This window comes from Lissotriton vulgaris, chromosome 10, assembly GCF_964263255.1.
Source record: "Lissotriton vulgaris chromosome 10, aLisVul1.2, whole genome shotgun sequence".
In the NCBI taxonomy this organism is placed as follows: Eukaryota; Metazoa; Chordata; class Amphibia; order Caudata; family Salamandridae; genus Lissotriton; species Lissotriton vulgaris.
Window position 1 is genome coordinate 465,924,482 of NC_141698.1, and position 24,710 is coordinate 465,949,191.

Here is a 24,710-nt window from a genome sequence, read left to right on the forward strand (position 1 = left end):
ATCCAAGGAACCCCAGACCACAGGTGAAGAACCACAGCTATAAGCCACCTTCAACCCACCCGTCATGAAACCTTACCACCACCAGCCCCTGCCGTCGATGTGGCCCGGGCGGCGACATAGCTAGAGGCAAAATCAGGACCATGACCCAAAACAATGATGCCAGACGTGGCTTAAAAATTTCTGATAAACTACAGCAGGGCATAAGCACTCCTGTGATTAGTCACAGTGTAAAACGGGCCAGTATCATAATTGGCAGCAATAAGGTGAAAGTTTTAGACCAAAAGACCAGACCAGCAAAGAAAGAGTCAATTAGACAGAAAATATGTCGTAAAAGAGGCTCTTCAATCTTGCCTTACATTGCCTTCACAAAGCTATGCATGATGTTGCAGTTGATCAATTTTAAATATCAGAAAGGATGCTTCTCTCACCTATTTTGGCACTAAATCACAACAAGGGTCTGCAGCATTACAGTTTCCCGCCACTTCCTTTCCTGTCACACTAGCCCTTCACAGCTCGCTGTGGCTCTCCACACCACCGTAATGGGAGACACAGGCCAAGTCGCAGGAGGGGTAGAGCAATATGCAGGAAATGAAAAAGTGGGGATCACGAGGACTAGCAATCCACGCCCACAGCTACACGGCAAAGGGAAGTAAAAGTCACCAAGACAGCAAAACTTAGCAGCAGCACGTGACGTGAGTGCAGGTGGCAGTCGACAGGCAGAGTCACAGATAGGAAAGTCCTCCAAAGCAGCCTCACGGCTCGCAGCTCAGCTGCAGCGAGAAACATATGCATTGATAGCTGCCATAGAATGCTGACATCAGTGGATTCTGCCACACAAAAACGGCTGGGTTCTGGCTGTATCAGTAGAAGTGGTTTGATGACATGACTCTTGTAGCCAATATCTCCTTCAGAGGCACCAAATATAGATGTCATTTAAAGGATAGAAATAAAGGAACTGGCATTGGAAGGAGTTAAAAAATTAACATGGCAAATGTCTCAACATCTTGGATGAAGACTTAAAGTAAGATCTGGATTCTCAGCATTTTAGGCCTAAACACAAAGTCTTAAGGGCGATCAACAGTGCCTCAATTTAGAACTGTCTTATAGGTACAGTACAGTCTTTTTCTGCCTACGCAACTTGAACAAAGTTATGTTTATCTAAGCATTTGTCTTTCATTTTCCTCCTCTAAAATGAATCTAACTTTAAAAAATTTTTAAAGCATTTTCAGGACTTTCGCAGCTCAGGTAAACTGCTTTTAAAAATGTATTCCAGAATCCCAAAGGAAGGCAGAGAATGAATATCAGCAAAGATCATTTGGCAAATAACCAATGTATTCTAAACAGATGAACAAGGTTCTCAACTCTGACCACATATTTGCTTCTGAATCCAATGGCAGAAAATAGAATCTGAAGATCGCTCATCTGTTGTAGGCCATTGTGGACATCAAGTTACCATCCTCATGAGTGGTACTCACTCATCTCATCTCACTGCCAACATCCAAAAACTACCCATAATACACTGCATTTGGAAAACCAACCACTACATGGTGGATTACTTCACAGCATGTTGATCTAGATTGCCACATGCTGCGAAAATATAAAGATAATTTTCACTCATTATGTGACTTACCAGTGAAGACAGTCCCATCAAGAAAGAGAAGGAAAGAAACCCATGCATCATCTGTCATCTTGGGCACCCCATTCTTGTCCTCCATCCCAGAGTGCTCTACTATCTTGACCATGTATCAGTGTGCCAATCTCCTACACTGTCCTTACCTAAATCAAAGAACGTTTTCTTATTTTCTGTTCCTCTCATCTTTCTGCCACTAACAGCACAGATCAGCTCATAATTTTCATAGTTTCTGCTTCGATTCAACAGCATCATGGTTCAATATCGCTCTGCTTACAACATAGTATATGCACTCTTCTCCAAACGAAAATACCAATCTAGTTTATTTTCTCCTACGCTGCCCCTGATACACATGAATTTACAGAAGAAAACCTCCTCTATTCTTTGATGTTATGACCACTGATTGAAGGTTTATTTTCCACTAGGATCCTAAAAATAAAATACAAAAAAACTGGCAACATTACAACCAATACCTCATTCAGCGCAGACTGCCACTTGAAGCCAGCTAGGGTTCCCATCATCATTCGCTTCATGGTGCTTGATTCAGGAGAGCTGAGATCCTGTAACCACAAAGCAAACAAAGGAATCAACAGTTGAGGTGGGAAAGGCAGATCAATCTTGCATCATTCAGCCACATCATACAGAAGAATCATGTGAGCAGATGAGAATAGCATTGCAACACAATTTTCAATATTTTAATTTGCCGACCTTCCCTTTGTAATTCTGTTAGCCAAACAACCCAAGCAGTTATACCTAGGAACTTCAATTGACAGCTCACTCCATAGAAATCCTATTTTTGTACCCTTAACGTATGCCTCCTTTGATCAATATGTACCACCTGGAAAGAGAATGTATTTGAGCACATATAAGACACTGACGAATTTGGTGCCAATCTAACAAGCAGTTCAAAAGTTAAAAAGGAAGGTTCCAAAATAATTTTTCCCACCACCAATACAGTAGTATTTTTATTAAGAATTTGATGTAAATGGGTAACCACAAAATAAATTAACAGGTATCCAACACATTTTAAACAAGGTGGCCTTTCAGTCATATGCTGACTTTCCTGGTTTGGCGAAAATGAGTAGGGCAGTTGTATGTAAACTTTTACGATTCGATTGAATCGAATAAAGTTATTTGAACTGAACTGAGTAGGGCAGTTTTGAAGCTATTAAGCAAGAAGCCCGTTGTCAGTGTGCTTCTTAATCTAGATCTTTCAAAACTAACATTTGACCGTTTATACAGAGAACATAGTTCATGTGTACTACTACAGGTCACACAAGTTTGCGAAAACTATAAAAATTCAAACGGGTAGCCCAGAATGTCAAGATGAATAGACCGGAATGCCGCCTGCATAATCTGCACTCATAAGCCTCTGCCCTTAGTGAACCTGCATGAAGATTTCTGTCCTGTTTTGTATAATCATGCATGGGCACTGAGAGCCTATGTAGCTTTGTATTTTAAAGTGTTTTAACCAATTGGGGGGCACCAGGCTGTACTAAGAGGTGGGCACAGGAGGGGTCTCAGCAAGGAGTCTGCCCAATGGAGAAACCCGGAGCAAGAGCTGCAAATGGGTAACTTCCTGTGACCTGTGTGGTGGAGTACTAGAGGCACCACCCAAAAAGGAGGCTGCCTGGAGGAGCTAAGGTATGCAGGAGCTGTGCCAGAATGGTGGTTGATTGCAGAAGAACTGTGCCAGTGACTGTTTCCCATTCAGTAACGTACTGTGGAATAACAGATGCCTAGAGCAGTGGGACCTCTATCTCAGAGTGACTGCTGGTGCTGCTGACAACCTTTGGCACCTGCGCAGCGAAAAGTGTCGAACTGCATCAAAAAGAAACTGCACAATGTGGCACATCCATCCTCAGAATTCTGTTTGTATGCAGCAACCCAATGTGAGACTTCCATCACTTGACTGGACAAACACCTCCCTAACTGCTCTTGTGAAGACACCTGAGAAGCGGGGAGGGTCTGGAAGTAAAGCCCACAGAGGCAGGCAGAAGTATTGATAGTAAATGAACTGCAACAACAGCCTGGGAAAAGCTGTAACTGCTCACCCAGTGAATTCAGCTGAACAAGGAAAGTTATGACAGAACTTTCTGAACAATGGGTACAACAGTCTGACTTGATGTTCACCGATTAAGGGGGGTTAAGCGAAGAGAGCAAGGGAAGGAGCTAATCCAAGCCCCTGCCACATAAGGCTTGAACCTGCTATTCTCCACCTGTGTACTTCCAACTCCAGAGCAAAAGTATTGCTTTAGCATACTGCTACTGATGGAAAAAAGCCTCTTATGCCATGCTGTGCCAGTAATTCATTGAGATCCTGTGCAACTGAGTGTTTGGTAAGAATAACATGCTTATATTGTATTACCATTAAGAACTTAACACTAATTATTGGTGGGTTAAGCAATTTAAAAACAGCTTGGAAGGTAGAAAGTTATCACATCACTATAAACAACCTAAACACTTGATAACTATTGTAGGAACGTGCCCCTTTTTGACTGGTAAATGTGATTTGGACTGAAAGTGCACTGGGTTCCTGCTAACCAGGTCCCCAGTACCAGAGCTCTTTCCAAAAACTGTACAATTGTTCTCCAATTGGCAAAAACATTTAGCACTCTAGGTAAATCCCTAGTAAGAGGTACATAGGGCTGATCTGCAGAGCTTTCAGGACCTTCGCAAGGTGGATCAGGTGATCCTGCAAGGTAAACTAAAGGACTGCAGATCAGCAAGGACATTTCTCACCAGCATTTGGAAGGTGGCAGGGGCATTATTAAATCCAAAGGGTATCACAGTTAACTGGAAGTGCCCATCTGGAGTAGATAATGCAAATGTATCTTTGGCTCCAGGGGTCAGACCTATCTGCCAGTACCCTGGTGTGAGATCAAAAGTATGCAGATACTTGGCTGCCCACAACCTGTCAATCAATTCATAAGTCCTATGAATTGGATGTACATCAGTTTTTGTGGCTGCATTGAGGCTTCTTTCTTCCACACAAACCAAATTTCTTTCTTTACTCCCTGAGAGTGAGGTTTAGGGACTAAAACAGCTGTGCTGGCCCAGGGGCCCTCCGAGGGTTCACTGACAATTTCAGAATCTTGCTTACTTCAGCCTTTATTCTCTCCTTGACATGGTCAGACTGTCTGTAAATTTTATTTGACATAAAGCTGTCACCAGTGTCCACATCATGTGCGCACCAGTTAGTCTGATAAGGGGTAAGGAAGAAGAGCTCTGCAAACTGGTTTAGGACTTGCCTTCAATCAGTCTGCTGGTGGGCAGCGAGGGTGTCTGACAAGACAACTCTTTCAACTGACCGATCTTTCGGGTTCTGAGAGAGGTGGTCAGGGTGAGGTTCACTCACTGCTTCATGATCTTCACCTGTGACCAGAAGCATGGTCAGTTCAGCCCTGTCATTATAGGGTTTCAGGTGGTTTACATGGATGACCCTCTTAGGGTTCCTGCACGTGCCAAGGTCCACCAAATAGGTGACTTCCCCTTTTCTCTCAAGGATAGGGTAAGGCCCAGTCCATTTGTCCAGGAGGGTTCTAGGAGCCACAGGCTCCAAACCCCATACCATCTGCCCTGGTGGTAACTCCACCGTGGCAGCATTTTGGTCATACCAGAGCTTCTGGTGCTCCTTGCTGGCCTCAAGGTTTGTTTGCTTTTTCCATATACTCAGCCACCCTGGAACGAAGGCCAGGAATGCATAGTTCACAATAGCCTGCTAGGGTTCTTTGGGAGGTCTCTCCCATTCCTGCTTCAAAATACAGATCTCCATACAGGGTGGCCAAAAAGAAGCTCAAAGGAGGAAACCTATTCCCTTCTGTTGCACCTCTCTGTAAGCAAAAAGCAGGTACGGCTGTAAGACATCCCATCTCCTAAGCTTTCCAAGGAGTCCACCAATCATACCTTTCAGGGTCTTGTTAAACCTTTTAACAAGTCCATTTTTCTGCAGGTGGTAGGGGGTAGTGAACATATAGGTCATTGCAAACTCAGGCCACATGTTGAAGTATGCAGACAAAGTTTGAGCCTCTGCCTGATACTACTTTCTTTAGAAAGCCAACCCTGGTAAAAATACCAAGGAGGGCCTAAGGCACTGCAGGGGTATTGGTGAGCCTCAGCGTAATTGCCTCATGATACCTGGTGGCATAATCCACTCCCAACAGAATACATCTGTTTCTTAACGCTGTTTGAGAGTCAAGGGGACAAACTATGTCAATACTAAGCCTCTCAAAGGGTACTCCACCAACTGGAAGTGGAATTAAGGGGGTCTTTAGGTGGCTACCTGTATTCTTACTGGCTTGACAGGTGGCACAGAAGTATCAAACACTCTTCACCTTCTGGGTCATTTATAGCCAGTAGAAGTGGTTCACAAACCTACAGGAAGTTTGGGTCTGGCCAAGATGCTCAGCTAGAGAAATGTTATGGGTCAATGCTTAGGAGAAACTAACTCACTAAACTTCTGAGGCACTACCACTCTCTTAGTGGCATCAGGTTAGGGTATATGGCCTCAGTGTACAAGTCCCTCGTCCCAATAGGTCCTATTGGAACAACTAACACTTCCCTTTTCCTGATCAGCAGCTTACTGCTTCAGGCTCTCAAGGCTGGAGCAGGTTCTCTGTCCTTGGCACAAATCTTCCCTAGAGGGCACGCCTGGGCCCAAGCGCTCTGCTGTGTAAGGCCCAAGCTCCTTGGTTGCAGTTCCCTCGGACGTTGACAAGTCTTCTAAGTGAAGTGGTGACTTGATCTTGGGTCTGATCAAAAGTTGGCTTCCCAGACTTCTTGCCTTTTCTCTTTGAAGGTAGGGCTTCAGGCTCCAACACCTCTTTCCTCCTGGGATCTACTCTGTGCTCTTGTTGTTACACACACCCACGCACGTATTCCCAGCATTGCTGCATGGGTTTTCTTTTCTACCTCAGCCCCTGCTGAGTTCTCCAAATCAATCAATCAGTCAGTCGAGATTTATAAAGCGTAGTTAATCACCCGAAAGGGTATTCAGGCGCTTGCAGGTCCAGGAGGCTTATTCAAACAGCCGGGTATTGGGGGGTCATTCGGAATACCAGAAGTGAGGTGATGGTCCGGAGGTGCGTGTTGAGGCTGTGCTAGGTCTTTGCTGCGATGTGGGAGGAATAGCGTACTCTACTTCTACTTCTGTAGATGCAAGAAGAATGGGCAAGTGAAAGGGAGGCGGAACGCAGTCCTCTCGCCGGTTGGTGGAAGTTCAGGTGGTGGTTTAAGTATGCGGGCCCTTGGTTGTATAGAGCCTTGTGTGTGTGGGTAAGAAGACTGGATTGGCATCTCTTCTGTACAAGGAGTGAGTGTAGTTGCCTGAGGTGGAATGTGATGTGGGTTCGTTGGGGAAGGCTGAGGATGAGTCTAGCTGCAGTGATCTGTATGGTCTGGAGTCTTTGTAAGAGGTGTGCGGCGATTCCTACACAGAGGGCGCTGCCGTAGGCCAGTCGGCTGGTGAAGAAGGCCTGTGTCACAGTGTGTCTCATGTTAAGGGTAGCCACTTGAACATCTTGCGTAGCATGAACAGAGTTATGAAGCAGGCAGAGGAGATGGCGCTGATTTGGGATCTCATAGTGAGCTTGTTGTCCAAATCATTGCTAAGCAGATACGGTACAGGAACTGCAGATGATACTGCCACTCTTTTGTGGCAGAAACCCCTCCTCATTCTAAGGACACCAACGCCATTGGATGTACCGTAGCCTGATTGTCAACACCAGTTGCTCAGTCACTATGGTGACACTGGCACCAATATCTCACAGAGCTTAAACCTCAACCCTATTTATATGTGGCTGTCGTCTGTATTTTGTCCAGGTTGCTGCGCCAGACAGCCAGGGATGTGAAGAGTTTCTGGGCCTACTCTTCTGAACAGGTTTTTGGGGTCCCTAGAAGACTCATTTTAGATTTACTCTTTTTTCACCATCTTTCCTTAGTGGGGAAGGGGGTCTTTTTGCCCTCTTTTGGTCAACCCCACCCTTGGTAGCCTTATTTGACCCAGTGGTCTGCCTTCTTCCCAAACTCTTGAGAAAAAAGTGGACCTAGGTCTACCAGATGATGATGTAACTTATCCTTTTAACAATTACTCAAAAGATGCGCTATCACAATTAAATTGTAAAGCCCTTCATAGTCCTGCACATTGTTACTGGTTAACCACCTGCCCTGTGTTTTCACTGAAAAGTCTACAAATTCAACATAGAACTGACTGGGTTTTTCAAACCTCCATGAATTTAATCCTGTATTCCTCTATGGTGTGTCCAAAGCCCTAAATCAGGGTACCCTTTATGAGGTCATAAGATGCAGCATCTTTCTCATTCAATATTAGGAGTCAATCCCTGCATTTCCCTGAGAATAGTACCTATATAGGGCCCTCATTTTTTTTGCTACCTTTCCGTCTACTGATTTAAGGGAACAGACCCGACCCTGGGGTCTGATGTACTCTTCTGGTTCGGATGCGGCATCTGAGTCGCCTGGCAGCAGCAGATCGGTAAACTCAACTCCGTTGTTTGCTGCCTGCAGGCAAGTAGCTCCTATTCCAAGGGAAGTTGTCAGCAATTGTTCCAAGGCTGGAGGTGCTCCAGTGTTCTTGAAGGCATCATAGTTAGAGGATGAGACAACACACCACAGTTGTGGAGTACTGGAAACAGTCAGCAGGGTTTAGTGCCAATTTCCTTCAGCAGGACTTAGGTTCTCGGGTCAGCAGCTCCTCTTTGTCTGTTGCTTTTCCTAGGTCTATTGAATCTAAGTTCAGGGCACAGGGATGGCACCCAAACACTACATTTAGGGGTGTTAAAGATGGTTGACAGGTAGTAGCCAAAGGGCTATCTACCTTTAGGGTGTCTACACCCTCTAAGTGGCCCTTCTGTGGGATGAGGCACTACTCTAGCTTCAAAAGGTTGATTTCTACCATCTGAAGATGGAGTAACTAGAAAAGTAGTGTCTACATCGCCTGCCCCAACTTAGGGGTTGTGCTCGCTCAATGTGGGCCCACCTCCTAATGTAACTAATTGTAAAGCCTGTCCTCCCATCAAAAGGGCAGCAGGAAAGGGGGGTTGGTACCCTCCACTATCTGGGGATGCTTGGGTTACATTTCAAAGACGTCAGGAGGAGCACCTCTGTGCAGAACAGGCTTTGTTCCTGGCCTCAGAGCGCTGGCTTTCACCCTACGAGGTCGGAAACATGTCTGGGGGTGGCAGGCTGGCTAAGACTAGTGAGAGACTACACCAATGCTTGGCAGGTTTTCTGGGAACCATCTAAAAGGGTCTCCTGTGTTCATATATTTATAATTCCAACACTGGCATCAGTGAGGATTGATTAAGATGAGATGTTTGGTACCAAACATCTTAGGCTACAGTGAAGCCATCATGGAGCTAGGAAACTTGTAATGACAAGTATCCAGCCCATGTACTCTATATGGCTTCCCTGTGCATCTACAGTATCCAGTAACAGGCTTCGATAGCGTAGGCATATCTGCTCATGGGATATATTGCACCCTGCATTAGGGCTGTAAGGTCTGCAATAGGGGCAACTCACCTATAAGTCATGCAGTGTGGGTGGGCATGGCACACAGGGATGCTTGCCATAGCTCTCTTCAGTTTTCTTTACACGAAGACACAAAGCCTGCAATGGCAGTGTGCATGATCTTGGTGAGGGGTCCTTCGGGTGGAACTATTAGTGCTACTGCCCTAGTGGACCCTCTTCAGTCCCAACGCCCTAGGTACCAGGGGTACCACTTATTAGGGACTTAGAGGGGTTGCTGAAGTTGTGCCAATTGTGGTACAGTGTTAGGAAAGCGATCTGGCACTGGAAACCTGGTTATCAGAGATCCAGTGCGCTTGTATACTAAATCGCAACATGCATCAGGCAAAATTGGGGGCTAGCCAAGTCAAAAGAGGCACTTTCCTACAGGTACTAAAGAGGGCCCCTAAGGACTGCAGTACCAATTGTGCCACCCTAAGGGACCCCTTGCCAAGCACATGCAAGACTGACATTGCAGGCTGCATGTCTTGGTGCAGACAAAAGGGAAAATACGACATGTCACACATACCTGTGTGCATGTCCAATAGCACTGCATGTCATATCTGTAAGTCACCCCTACAGCACGCCTAACAGCCCTATGGCAGGGTGCTGAATATCACATGTGAGGGCACACCTACACGAGCAGATATGCCTCTGGCTGGTCAGTCCTATTACAGCCAGGGAAGCCATTTTAAAACATGTGCTGGACACTTTTGAAAAAAGTTTCCCGGCTACATGATGACTCCACTTAAAATATGGATGTTTGGTATCAAACATTTTGTATTGCTAAATCCACACTGATGCCAGTGTTGGATTCACCAATACGTGCACCCAGAGAGCACCTTAAAGTTTACCCCTGCAAACCTACCAGCCTCTGGTGTTCTTGCTGACTGGTTTCTGCCAGCCTGCCACCCTTGACGCTGCTCTGACCTCCTATGGTGAGAGCCTCTGCTCTAAGGGGACCCTGGACAAAAACACCTGCCCAGGAAGAGGTTGTAAACACTCCCTCTCACAGGATGACCTGCTGATTAGCTTTCCCTGGACGGCAAGCCTCAAAGGGTTTCCGCCTTTGAAATGCAAATCTGGCTCCCCCTCACAGGAGTTGAAACCAACCCCTTTGTCCAGGATCCCTTTGCCAACTGAAAAGACGAAAAAATTAGCTAGTCATGTAGGCTAGAACAACCCCAAAGGAAGGCTACCTTGAGGTGGACATGATTTTTCATTCTTTGTGATGGCATACTTAGGAATTCCGGGATAGAGTTATGCCCACTTCCCACTGGAAGTGGTCATATAGGTGGTATAAGACCCCAAGGGTCAGTAGCCCTTTGGCTACTTTCCTACATTCCTCTGACACCCGTAATTTCAGTATGTAGGAGAGTCCCTGGCACCACAGAAGAAGATCCTGACAACTTAAAAAGAAAGAAGATACTGAAGAGCTGCGAAAGCCGTGAAGAGCGAAGAAGCAGCTGACCTGGTACCAAACCTGCTCGCCTGTCTGTATCCCTCGCCGAAAACGGTGTGAAAGCCAAAGCATCCTGCAGCCGAGACTCAAGAAACTTGGAAGGACTGAATGCCTTCGCAAAAGACTTGGGACTTCCCATGAACTCCAAAGGTCAAAATCTGACACCTGAAGCAAGCCCTGCACCAGTCGCCTTCGGCCCGAGTTGAAGAGGGCCAACAGTGCCAACATGGAATCCCAGTCCTCCAGAGCTCGAGTTCAACAAGGTTTCAACCTTCCTGGACTCGGACGTCGCCAGCAGCCTCTGCAGTAGGCCCCATCTACCGGGACTGCTGCGGTAATGGAAAACCAGACACCCCAGGACCATGTGGAAGAGGACCAAAGGTGTCCCCCTACCAAGTGTCCACTTTTTGAACTGAAAAGAATTTCTATATAAAAATGTAATTACCTGAACGATATTTCTCCGATGCCTAAACATATATAAAGATACTTGCTCTTTTTATAAATTGGTGTGCATCTCCTTCTTGAGTCGTGTTGTTATTTATTAATCTTTGTGTGTATGTGCAAATGTCTTGCACTCCTCTGTGTTAAGCCTAAAGCTGCTCGGCCACACGACCCCCAATAGAGAACTTTGGGCTGTCATAGCAAGCCCCTGTCCACTCATAAGGTAACCCCTGGACAGTATATCAACGTATTGGTTTAGTACATTAAGATCCAGATTCTATGTGAGGAAGAGGTTAGGCCTACAGGCACCCTCCAAACCAGAAAGAGAAGAAGGATCAAGTAGGATAGCTTCAAAAAGCAAAACCTCAAAGTGGCTAAGACTGAACGGTTTCTCTAAGTCATTAGGCACATAGTGAGGATCATCTATCACAAATAATACTTCGCCTAAAATGAAATGCCAAATCAGTATGAGAGGACACTGAACATCAGGGCAACCAAGACTCAAACACCCTCATGCTAACCAAATAGACCACTCTCAATTGCTGGTTCAATCAAGAATGTGCCACAAAGTAAAAAAGGATCAACATGACTAATCGATGAGAGCACTGCATCTGTGACAACCAGCAATTTCACCCACGAAGGACTCTCCGCATTCCTCCAAGGACCATTTACACGATCAACTAGTCTGTCAAATCCGATATGGCAATTTAAGACAGGTAAACGCCTTGTTCCCTTCAGTTCCTCCCATATACCGGGCATGTTTAACATTCACTATCTGGAACATCAACACCTTCTACTCATTTTCTTCTCTGCCATCCCCTACCAGCACTTCCAGGCAGTCAGTCTCACATCCCGGACTATTCTGACCTTTGTCTCCGTGAGAACCTGCACTATCTCCACTAAGGTACTATGCTACTTCCCAATTACACACTTAAATCCTCTCCCCCGGCCCCCCCCCCCCCTTTTCATGTGTCCTTTTTGTCCCTATACCATGTGTGCCCCCTTTCTACCCTTCCCACCGGGATATGCACTGTAATGCATTGTTTTATGTAGTTATCCATGTGTATAGTAGGTTAGGATCAATATCAAGGTATTGTATATATAACCATGTAGATATAAGTCAGAATGGGCTACACACTGTATATAATTGTAGATATTAGGACAGGCATGAGCATTTATAGGACATTGTTGTCCCTTTTTCATCACTGTACAAATGCGCCATGTGTTTTTTTCTTTGTTTTTAACATGTAAATACTCAGGACAATATACTGACACTGACATGCTTTACTATTTTTTTGTGTGCATGGGTTCACTTGGATATTTGCATGGCTTCCTGATGAAGGCCCTCAGCCGAAACGCGCGTAGTTGTTAGATCTAGCCATGTTTTTAAATCACAACGATTAATGTGTCTAAATAAGCTTCCATACGGTTCCCAGATAATGAATGTCATTGAAGTGGATTGAACTGTACCGTGAACAAAACTGTATATTACTGTATATATGTAGATTTACCATCACATGTATAGTGGAGGCATACACACAGAAAAACTTAAAACAGAAAAAATGTTTGTATTTTAACCACAAAGAAACCGCTCCAATTTAATAAAATAAAACTTATATATTTTTGTACCATGCACGGTGTTCACTTATAGTTATTGCTGTCTCATGTCAGGTCTTGTCCTTTAGTTAACCCAGTTCCTAAATATTCTGTCTTTCCAAGCATTGTGTTTATCCCGAATTAGGAACTCTAGTCGGGGATACCCCTTCCTTTTTGCATATATCAACATGACTGGTCAGACAGAGTCAAAATAAAAAGAACCAGGTTGATGCATAGCCAACTGATCGGGAAAGAAACTCTGCAAAACAAAATGGTAGGAATTTGAGAGCGCTACCACAGAAAAGGATGCAAAGAAATTCTAGAAGCTGATGGCTGTTGGCATGCACAAAGCTGAAACAAACCTTGAAGTCAAAATCCTAAACAAAGGCTGGGTGGCCCATTACTCTGCTGTATTCTGGAATGAAGAGACACAGGGTCAGTGACCACTAAAGAACAATCCACACCGTAGAACCCATCAATCCCTGCAAAGAGTTGGTGATCATTTGGTTACAAAACAATCTATTAAATCTACGATCAACACTTTTAAAAGGTAAAAAGGATCTGTAGGTTATTTGATTGCAAAGGAACTTTTCAAAAACAGCAAGACAAGTGATCCTAGTACTAGAAAAAGCCTGCCAGATTAGCGTTACATATTTGTCCTTTCCATACTCTAAAGGGCAATACAATTAGTCATCTCTAAGAAAAGGGATGAGAATTACCCCAGGTCCTATCATAACTCACTCCTGAGATGTGGCTATGAAGATATTCACAAACTCCTACTGGAGCAAGTGAAAATATGCGTGAAGGAAGGTAAGTGCCCTCTCCTGTAAAAATTGGTTTTGGTCGGAATGCCCTGCATCTGTTACTGAAAAAATTTATATTGTCTGCAAGAACTTGGGAATAATTATCAACAATAAATGTAAAACCATATTATGGTGACCCAATTAATAAAAGTTGTAAGCGTAAAGAGCTAGAAATGCCCGTGGACAAAGTGAAACACATCCCATACTTAGGAAAAGTTCATACCATCTCCTCCGGTGGTGGACCCAACACATCCTAAAATCTGCCAAGAGTGTAAAGGTAACAGCAAACGTAAGTCTGAATTTCACAAAGCGATATGACAAATTGAATTCTCAAGAATTTAACACCTTGGCTGCTAGTGGTTTTCCCCTCCTGTGCGGATTCTAGCAGAACCCCATTGTTCATGACGAGCTCAGCTCGTCATAAGCACAGCTTAACCGTGCCTCATGCCGAGCTGAGCTCGTCATGAGCAGCGAAGGGGTTAAAGAACATCTACCAGCCCAAGTGCGGTGCTAAAAAAAACACTTAAATAGACGAACACCAAGGTCTACGTTACTGGCCAATGAAAGTAGATACAGCATTACTGAAATTCTGAGCTAAACTCTGGCCTTTCCAACTTCATCCCCTCAGGTTCACAGGAGTTAGACTGTTGCTCTGAACCACTAAAAATCAGAGCCAAAAATATGGCAATGCACTAATTAGTGGTTCCCAAACTGTGGTCCGAGGACCCTCAGGAGTCCATGACGCATTCCCAGGGTGTCCACAGGCAGCAGTTTTGAAAGCACTGCAAAGTTCCTTGTATAATCAGCAGTTTTTGGGAAACACTAAATGTGTTAACTCTTTGGGTGCTCATGACAGAATGGTTCTGTCAAGAGCACCATTGCTCCTGATCTCATGACGGAACCATTCCTTCATGAGCACATGCTCAGAAAATCCCTCTGCTGCAGACAGCAGAGGGATTTCCCTTATTTTTATTTTGCCTAGGGAGATGGGGAAGAGCTTCCCCAACCTCCCCAGGCCTATTTTGGGATTTTCTTGCAATGAGGATCGTGCGCGATATGTAATTGCAACGAAAACGAAACAAACTTCGTTTCAGTTTCACAGTTTTGGTGTTTGTGAGGCTATCTCTGCTCCTGAGCACCGAAACAGATGGGAGAGGTATCGTTGATAAGGGGAGAATCTCCCCTTTCCAATGGCACCCTTCCTTAGTGGATCTCTGTTTGAGGATCTACCCAGGAGGACGATCCCCAAGCAGGGATCCAACCACTTGAACCAGGGAGGGGGGAGCAGCCCATTGGGCAAGGGCCTTTGCTCCCCCCATACCTTTTGGGCACACTCCCCCGTTCCCGCACCCCCTTCCTCCTCAATAAGTTTTGGGTACGTGCCGGTCGCTGGCACTAGGCCTACCCACAAAAGTGAGGTACCATTTTTCTCGGATGACTTTGGGGAATGCGGGTGGGTGGAATTTTGTGGATCTACGCAGATTCCAGAACGTTCCACCACAGAAATGTGAGGAAAGGAAAATGCTACTTACCACAGTATGCATCTGTTCTTGGCATTTCGAGCTGTAGATTCATATGCTTTAGCATAGACCGCCATCTGGTGTTGGGTTCGGATGTCTGCACTTTGTTTTTCTTCGAAGAAGTCTTTCCAGTCACGAGGTAGGTGACGACTCCTTTCGGTAATAGTGCGCATGCGCATAGACTCCATCCCCAGATTGTTTTGCCATAAGGGTGATGTTAGTAGGAGTAGTAAAGAGATGTCCATGTATAATGTATCTGAGTAAGATAATACTCCAACAGATAAAGGTTCCCGGGGAGGAGGCTACCGCATATGAATCTACAGCTCTATATGCCAAGAACAGATGAATACTGTGGTAAGCAGCATTTTCAGTTCGAGGCATATGAGCTGTAGATCAGCAGCAGTTATGTAGCTGTTGCAGTTGTTTGAAATAGTGTTCGTAGAACTGCCTGGCCCCTACTAGTGTGTTGTCTTGCTAACACATCTACACAATAGTGTTGTGTGAATGTGTGTGGTCTAGACCATGTTGCAGCCCTGCAGATGTCATCTATTGGTATATTCCCTAAGAATGCCATAGAAGCATAGTTTGTGTGTAGAGTGAGCTCTAGGGGGGATTGTTAATGTGTGTTTAGCTTTAATGTAGCATGTTTGAAAGCACTGAACTATCCACTGTGCAATACCTGCTTTTGATATTGGATTGCCTTTATGCGGTGGTGCAAAAGCAAAAAAAGGTGTTTTTGTTTTCCTAAAGCGGTTTGTTCTTTCAATGTAATATAGTACGGCTCTTTAATGTGTGAAGAGCATGCGCTGCCACGGAGTCTGGTTGAGGGAAGAACATGGGTAACTCAACAGACTGTTTGATATGGAAGACAGACTACTTTGGGTAAAAATGTTGGTTTAGTCCTAAAAACCACTTTGTTTTGGTGTATTTGCAAAACAAATGGTTCTTGTATGGTTAGTGCCTGAAGCTCAGCAACTCTTTTAAGAGATGTGATGGTTATAAGGAAGGCTATCTTCCAGGTGAGAAATTGTAGGTCACGTTTGTGTAAAGGTTCAAATGGCTGACCCATTAGTCGCATAAGGACTATATTAAGATTCCACACTGGGGAAGGTGGAAGCCTAGGAGAAATGATTTTATTGAGGCCTTCCATAAGGGATCTGTTCTCACGGAACGCTGACCCGGAGTGATGTTCTGTTCTTTCATGTCGAAGTCGGCTTTAGAAATGGAGATCAGTTCTTCTCCATTTCTTCATCTGGACAGTGGAGGAGAGAATCTTCACCGAAGATGTCCGGTACGGATCAGCTGCTGCGTTGCATTTCGTGCCGTCTAGCCCGACAATAAAGAATAGTCTTCTTCAATCGGAATGATAGGCAAGCCTCCCAGTCCTTCTCATGGTGTTCCGGGGATAAGCAGAGGTTGCAGACCTCATGCAAGTCGGTGCATGGGAATTTAGCACGACAATTGGGGCATAGGTTAAATGGAGTCCGTTCCATTGACTGCTATTGTGGTCGGCATTGAAAGGCCCGACGGCCTGCCTTAAAGTTCCTGATCGAAGGTTTTCTCAGTTTAACAATACGCGTTAATTGGGAAACCGTGATCGAAAGATAATACCGTTGAGGGTAGAGGATTGCGAGACGAACGGGTTCCTGAACTATACCGGAGTGCATCAATATACATCCAAACCAGATGGCAGAAAAAACAATCTGGGGATGGAGTTGATGACCATGCACACCATCACAGAAAGGAGGAGTCACCTACCTCGTGACTGGAAAGACTTCGAAGAAAAACAAAGTGCAAACATCATGACCCAACACCAGATGGCGATCTATGCTAAAGCATATGATCTACAGCTCATATTTAATTTATGACATTTATAAAGCGCACTGTACCAACTGGTGTCCTGGCGTGAATGAAAGCTCCCCTAGCCTAGCCTGAAATTAGTGAGTGAAAAGCCATGTTTTCAAAAGCTTTCGAAAGCTCATTAACTCTGTGGTCTGCCTCAGGGCCAAAGGAAGAGCATTCCAGGCCCTCGCAGCCCCCACAGAAAAACTTCTGCCACCCCATCGTGCTTTCCTATATTATTCGAGGGATCACGATCAGCCCCTGATCAGATGACCTAAGATGTCTACCTGGGCTGTACCATTGAAAGTATTGGGCAAGGCAAGCCTTCAATACTGTACATAAAGCTTTAAAGGCAATCCGTTTCCGCACTGAGAGCCAGTGCAGCTTCGCCAGCTCTTGGGCTACGGAGGCAAACTCAGGAGTGCCTGTAATAAGACGGGCCGCTGCATTTTGCAAGGCCTGTAATTTATTGAGAAGCCCCTGTTGGGCATTAAGCAGTAGGCCATTGCAATAATCAAGCCGAGACAGGACCAAGGCTGTCACCACAGTTTTCCTATACTCATCGGGTAAAAAGGGCAGAATCTTGCGTATGATTTGCAGTGTGAAATGAGTGGCTAATGCCATTGCATTGACCTGGGGCCTAAAGGTGAGTTTGTCGTCCATCAGAACGCCTAGATTCTTCACCTTCGTGACTGGAGAGGGAGGGACGCCCAACTCATCAGGCCACCATTTTGGAGTCCAGAAGTTCTCTCATGATCCAAAAAGTAGAACTAATGTTTTGGCAGAGTTTAATTTTAAGCAGTTCCTGGCCATCCATTCACTGACTGCTAACATGCACTCTTTGAACCTGCTGGCTGTGCCTTCCTCTCTACAAGGTAGCAAGGACACCACAATCTGCGTGTCGCACAAGTTACTACTTGTGTAACGATATATCTGTAAGAGACATTAGTTAGTGATAGATTCCTTACCTTAGGATATCCCCAGGCGTCAGACTGGATCCGGAAATTTTTGCTTAGCAGTACCCTTGCGCGTCGGTAGGCGTCATCTGTGGCTCCGCGTCAGTCGTCGGTGCCGTGATGACGTTGTCGGAGTACTTAGACGCCGCCTCCGCGTGCTGACGTCAGTTCTTAGCCACAGCATTTTCGTGCCAGGAACGCAGAGCTATGCTAAAAACCAACAATGGTGCCATTGAAACTAGTGCCCTGAAAGGGGATGACCTTAACCCTGGATATCGGTTCGCAGAACGGGGCGGATGGGTGGGTCGGTAAGGAATCTATCACTAACTAATGTCTCTTACAGATATATCGTTACACAAGTAGTAACTTGTGCATCTGAAAGAGACACGTTAGTGATAGATTCCTTACCTTAGAATAGATACCCCAGCAATACCAACCCCGGTGGGGGTATGCGAACCAATAATAACACCAGAAAGTCCTGGAGGACAGAACGGCCAAAGAAGCCATCCCTCCGGACTTAGCTGTCCAGGCAACAGTGTCTTGCAAACGTGTGCAGCGAGGCCCACGTAGCTGCCAGGGCAAATGTCCTGCAAGGGCACTCCTCGGCCCAGGGCAGTTGTAGTCGCCATGGCCAGAGTGGAATGAGCCCTAAGCCCAACAGGGGGTTCCTTCTTAGCCAAGGAGTAACACGCCTGGATACACAAGATGATCCACCGCGAAATGGTCCGCTTGTGCACCGCCTTTCCCTTCTTAGCGCCCACGTAACCAACAAAGAGTTGGTCATCCACCCGGAACTGACGTGTGCGATCCAGATAGTATGAGAGCGCACGTTTTGGGTCCAGACGGTGGAGCCTCTCCCTCTTTCGAGGGATGCGGAGGCGGAAAGAAGGTGGGCAAGGTAATGGACTGCCCGATGTGGAAGGCCGTGACAACCTTCCGCAGGAAAGAGGGTCTTGTCCGCAACACAACCTTGTCCGGATGGACAGAAAGGAAAGAAGGTTTAGAGGATAAGGCCTGGAGCTCACTCACTCTCCTGACAGAGGTGATGGCAACCAGGAAAGCAGTCTTTAGAGTAAGAAGGCTGAGAGGACAGTTGTGAAGTGGCTCAAAGGGAGCGCACATCAGAAAAGTTAGAACCAGGTTCAAGTCCCACTGAGGCATCACAAAGGGAACAGGTGGAAACGTGTGTGTGATGCCTTTCAGAAATCGATTTACAATAGGGGACTTGAACAAAGATGGCTGGTCAGGCAGCCTTAGGAAGGCGGAAAGGGCAGAAAGGTAACCCTTGATAGTGCCCAGAGCAGAGCCCTGCTGGGCAAGAGAAAGAAGGAAGAGGAGAACCTCAGAAAGAGGGGCAGAGAGAGGATCCACAGCCTTTGCTGTGCACCATGCCACAAATCTGTTCCACCTGCAGGCGTATACCGACTTTGTGGAGGGATGCCTGGCTGCCAGAATGAGGTTACAGACTTCAGGAGGCAAGTCAAATGGCCTCAACTGTCGCCGCTCAATCTCCAAGCATGGAGGTGGAGACTGGACAGGTTCGGGTGGAGGACCGTCCCCTGCTGCTGAGACAGAAGGTCGTCCTGAAGAGGCAGACGAACCGGGGGATCGACTGACATACTGAGTACCTTTGTGCCCAGTCCGGAGCCACAAGGATGACTTGTGCCCGGTCGCGCTGGATCTTCTTCAGCACTCTGGGCATAAGTGGTATAGGCAGAAAGGCATACAACAGACAAACGCCACTCGCGACGAAAAGCGTCTCTGAGCGAGTGCCGCCTTGGAAATTCCATTGACATTGCGCAAGCTCTTCGGTGGCGAACAGATCTAACCAAGGCCCTCCCCACTGCTGAAAGAGGCCATGCGCCACGTCCGAGTTCAGACGCCATTCGTGACCCATCATGCACCTGCGGCTGAGTTCGTCCGCCCTGGCGTTCAGAGAATCTGCCAGGTGTTGAACCACCAGGGTCACACCCTGATGTTCCAGCCACTGCCAAAGGCGCAAAGCCTCTTGGCAGAGGGTCCACAACCCAACCCCGCCCTGTTTGTTGCAGTACCACATGGCAGTGGTGTTGTCCGTGAACACCTGCACTACACTCCCCCGGACAGAGGGGAGGAATGCCTTCAGTGCTAGACGAATTGCCCGCAGCTCCAAAAGGTTGATATGGAGCCGGGACTCCGCCGGAGACCAGAGGCCTCTGATCTCCGCCTCTCCCATGTGGCCTCCCCAGCCCTGGAGGGACGCGTCCGTCACAACCACGTGCTCCGGTTGGGGAAGGGAGAGGGATCTGTCGCTGACCCAATCGCGGTCCGCGAGCCACCACTGCAGCTGTCTCGCAGTGCCCTCCGAGATCAGGACATGGTCGGACAGGTTGCCCTCATGCTTGGCCCACTGAAACTTCAGGTCCCACTGCAGAGCCCGCATCCGCCAACGGGCATGATGCACCAGAAGGATGCAGGAAGCCATCAGCCCCAGAAGCCGCAGAGTCAACCTGACCGATACTCGGGATGAAGGCTGAAATATTGGAATCAGTGCCTGTATATCCCGAACCAGCTGCTCGGGTGGGTAAACCCAAAACTGCGCCGAGTCGAGAACTGCTCCGATGAAAAGGAGCTTCTGAAAGGGACACAGGTGTGACTTTGGCACATTGATAGAGAACCCCAGCAGGTGCAAGAGGTCTGCCCTTGTCTGGAGGTGGCAGACGACTGTCTGGGGCGAGCCCGCCTTCAACAACCAGACGTCGAGGTAGGGGAAGATTGAAACCCTTAACCTGCGCAGATGAGCTGCGACCACCGCCATCACTTTCGTGAACACCCATGGGGCGCTGGTAAGGCCAAAGGAGAGCACGGTAAACTGAAAGTGCTCGTGGCCTACCGTGAACCGTAGGTAGCGCCGGTACGTCGGCAGGACGGGGATGTGGAAATAAGCGTCCTGCATGTCCAACGCTACCATCCAGTCTCCTGGTTCCAGGGCAGCTAAGACCTGAGCCAGAGTCAGCATTTTTAACTTCTCCTTCCGGAGGAAGTCGTTGACGTTCCGTAGGTCCAAGATAGGGCGTATGCCCCCTTTGCCCTTCTTGGGTACCAGAAAGTAGTGGGAGTAGCAACCACGTCTTACTTCTGGCCCAGGAACGCGTTCGATGGCCCCCTTGGCCAAGAGGGCTGAAACTTCCTCCTGCAGAAGCCGCAAATGATCCCCCGATACGCGGTGGTGTTGTGGTGGCATGGCTGGAGGGGTTGTCTCGAAGGGGAGGGATTAGCCCCTTCGGACGATTTGCAGCACCCACCTGTCCGACGTGACAGTGCGCCAGTGAGAGTGGTGATGGCGAACCCTGCACCCCCACTGGCGTCACATGGGCCGAAAAGCACGGACTAGGAGGGTTTTGAGGCGGATGCCGCGGGGAGGGTGTGGACCGGCCTCGCCGTTGTCCCCGACAGCCACAACGGCGATTTCCACGGCCGCCACCGCGCTGGATGTTAGTCTGCGGTTCGTGGCTGGCAGCACGTGTGGGCGCGCCCCTTTCGAAAGGAGCGAAAGGCACCAGTTTGATGGCGCGGGCCGAGAGGCCCAAGGACTTGGCAGTAGCCCTAGAGTCCTTAAAGCGCTCAAGCGCATGGTCTGCCTTGTCGCCAAAAAGGTGACGGCCATCAAACGGCATGTCCATCAGTGTTTTCTGGACATCGGCCGAAAAGTTGGCAGACCTCAACCAGGCGTGGTGACAAATCGCCACCGTCGTTGCCATCGCTCTACCTAGTGAGTCGGTGGTATCCAGCCCACACTGGATAGAATATTTTGCTGCATCCAGGCCTTCCACAAGGGCTTGGCTGAGTTTGGCCCGTACCTCCAACGGACACTGGCAGCAATTCCGCGACCGTATCCCACAGAGAGTGGGTGTAGCGGCCCAAGAGGCATTCGGTGTTGGAAGACCGCAGTCCCAGGCTAAGGGAGGAGAATAACTATTTGCCGTATTGCTCATACCTCTTGGATTCCCTGTCCGGTGGAGCCGACGGGAATGCGGTCTGGGAATTTGATGCCTGGATGACCACGCTCTCGGGGGTGGGGTGGGTGGACAAGAAACATGGGTCGCCCGGGGCCGGGCGGTGGCGTCTGGCCACGTTCCTATCTATGGGCAAACACGTAGCGGGCCTGGACCAAGTGTCCAAAAGAACGTCGGTCGAGGCCTCATTAAAGGGCAGCAGAGGCTCGGCCGAGCTTGACGGCGGTTTAAGGACCTCAGTGAGGAGGTTAGTCCTCACGGCCGCGACGGGGAGCTCAAGGCCCAAGGCCTTGGCTGCCCTCATCAACACCACACTGTAGGCTGCCCCCTCCTCCGTAGCCACGGTAGGAGGTGAGACAAAGCCAGTGTCTGGCGATGTGTCCAGACCACTGGCATCCCCAAGTCCATCTGTCCAGTCCTCTTGAGACTGACACTCTTGGGTCAGAGGGTCCTCAGACCCCTCCCAATACTCCTTTTCACCCATCCCGATAGTCAGGGTTGTCAAACGATGAGGCCGGTTCATAGAAGCTATACTCCCCAAGCGGCATCAAAAGCAGCACCCAGCAGCGCAGTTCCGACGCCGGAACGAGGGAGGCATCGGGGACGGCGCCGCCCGAGGACGGCGCCAGAGGTGACACCTGTGGGACCGGCGCCGATGAGGTCATTAGGTCAACCGGTGACGACCCAGATCCCGAAGCGGATCCAGTGAGGTCCTGCGGCGCCGGGCCCGAAGCCCCCGACCCGCTAGGGGCCCCAGACGGGTTCGCTGGAACCAGTCGGGGAAGAGAGGTTCCTCATGGTCATGAAGAATCGCTCGAATACCCCCCCCCCGATGCCGCGTCGTGTGCCCAGGGACCAGTCGACGCATGGGCGGTGTCACTCGAACCCCCGGCCGGGTCGCATGAGCGTCGGGGGGGGGGGGCCTGGGGGGGGGGGGGGGGGGGGGGGGGGGGGGAGTCGGAAGAGCAATGACGTCTCTTCGACTTCATGTTTTCCTTACCTGACGACGACTTCGACCCGGAGGAGCGATGCAGACTCTCGGAGCTGTGATGGCTCCGGCCCTGCGACCTGTCCCTCTACCTTCTGCGGGACCAGGACCTCTCTCGGCACGGGGCCGACTGCCGGGGTTCAAGTCGCTTGCGGGACCGCTCCCGCCTAGCTTTCAAAGTAAGGGCCCGGCAGTCGAGGCAGGTCTTGTCGTCGTGGTCGACGCAGAGACAGTGGAGACACCGATGGCGAGGATCCGTGACCGACATAAGTCGGGCGCAATCCTTACAGGGCTTGAAACCAGGCATCCCTAGGCACCGTCCCGATTCGCAAGATTCGAGAAAATATGATCAAAAGAGATCAAAAAGATTAGTCAAAAGGTGACTAAAGTACTGCTTTTTCTAGATCTGCGCTTGCTGGCGCGGAAAAAAGAATAACTGACGTCAGCACGCGGAGGCGGTGTCCAAGTACTCAGACGACATCATCGCGGCGCCCACGACGCCGACGACGGACACGGAGCGGCAGACGACGCCTACCGACGCGCAAGGGTACTGCTACACAAAAATGTCCGGATCCAGTCTGACACCTGGGGATATTCTAAGGAAAGGAATCTATCACTAATGTGTCTCTTTCAGATATCAGCGTATGATGTTACCTCAAACCCGTAGGATCGAATAACTGGGGCCAGTGTGGAAACAAACATTGAACGGGTTGGGACTCAAGGACGAACCCTGGGGAACCCCACAGGGGAGCTCGAAAGGTTTAGACTCAAACTCACCCAGAGCCACCACCTGGCTACTGTTTGAGAGGAAAGCTTTCAAGATCTTATGAGCTTTTCCCTGAATCCCGCAGGCCCACAAGCGGTCCACCAGGATCGTATGGTGGACCGTATCAAAGGCCACTGTCAGATCCAGCAGGATCAGGGCTGCTTTACCTCCTGCATCCAGCACTTTCCTAATATCCTCACATGATTTAATTAGGGCAGATTCCATGCTGTGACATGCTCTGAATCCATGTTGTGATGGATCCAGGGCTTGTGTGGCCACTAAGAATGCACTGAGCAGACTACTCATAAATCCCTCAATTAACTTGGTCGGTAGTGGTAGCCTGGCTATGGGACGGTAGTTGTTCGGGTCGGAGATGTCCAGATTAGATTTTTTTTAGCAGGGTAAGGATTGAGGCCGGTTTCAAACATAATGGAAAAACGCCAGCCTCTAACATGTTGTTAAACAGTTTACCTAAAGTAGTGGCTATAGGGGCCACCGCTAGCTTTGCTACAGCCGTCGCACAAGGGTCTTTAGGAGAGCCTTATTTTATTCTCCGCAGCCGTTTGATTATCTCCTCCTCACTTATCGGGGAGAAGCTCAGGAGCTTACTCTCTTGTACGTTGGCCTTCACGACCTCAGGCCTGGCAACTGGCAGATTGGCCCTGACTTGGCCGTCCAGGGAGTTAAAGATAGTCTCCACCTTGTTTAGGAAGAACTTTGCTAAGCCCTCACATAATTTCTGGCTGGGGGCGCAGCGACAGGCTTAGGGGCCGCCAAACTCAAGACCGCCTGAAAGAGCTCCTTGGGTGAGTTCCGGGCGTCCTTAATGCGATAGGGAAGGCGAAATTGAACTATTTTACCAATCAGATCTTTGTATATTGCTAGTCCAGATTTAATTCTCCTCTTGTCGGCTTCATAATAGTTTTTCCGCCACACCTGTTCCAGTTTCTTACAGATGATCTTATGTTCTCTGATGTCCTCTGAGAACCAGGGGGCCGTTGGAGGCGCACAAGTGGAATAGCAGTGTTTGGGTGGGGCTAGGAGCGTACATGCATGGCACACCCAGTTGGAGTGGGTAGCAGCCGCTTGGTCTACATCTGATGGAATTGATACCAGAGAAGATACCGAAAGGTCCTCCAGGGAAGTTCCCTCTATCTTGTTCCTAGCCCTGCTGGCCCTAGATGGTTTAC

General features: G+C 48.2%; 1 protein-coding gene across 2 annotated transcripts in view; it reads right to left on the minus strand.

Moving 5' to 3' along the window:
• The window catches only part of GLYR1 (glyoxylate reductase 1 homolog), a 526,825-nt gene that overhangs the window by 272,923 nt on the left and 229,192 nt on the right, over positions 1–24,710 (minus strand). For both annotated transcript variants that reach the window (XM_086941330.1, XM_086941329.1), the window contains one exon: positions 2,104–2,190. In XM_086941330.1, the coding sequence (XP_086797456.1) occupies positions 2,104–2,190 (87 nt within the window). The remainder of the gene's footprint in view (positions 1–2,103; positions 2,191–24,710) is intronic.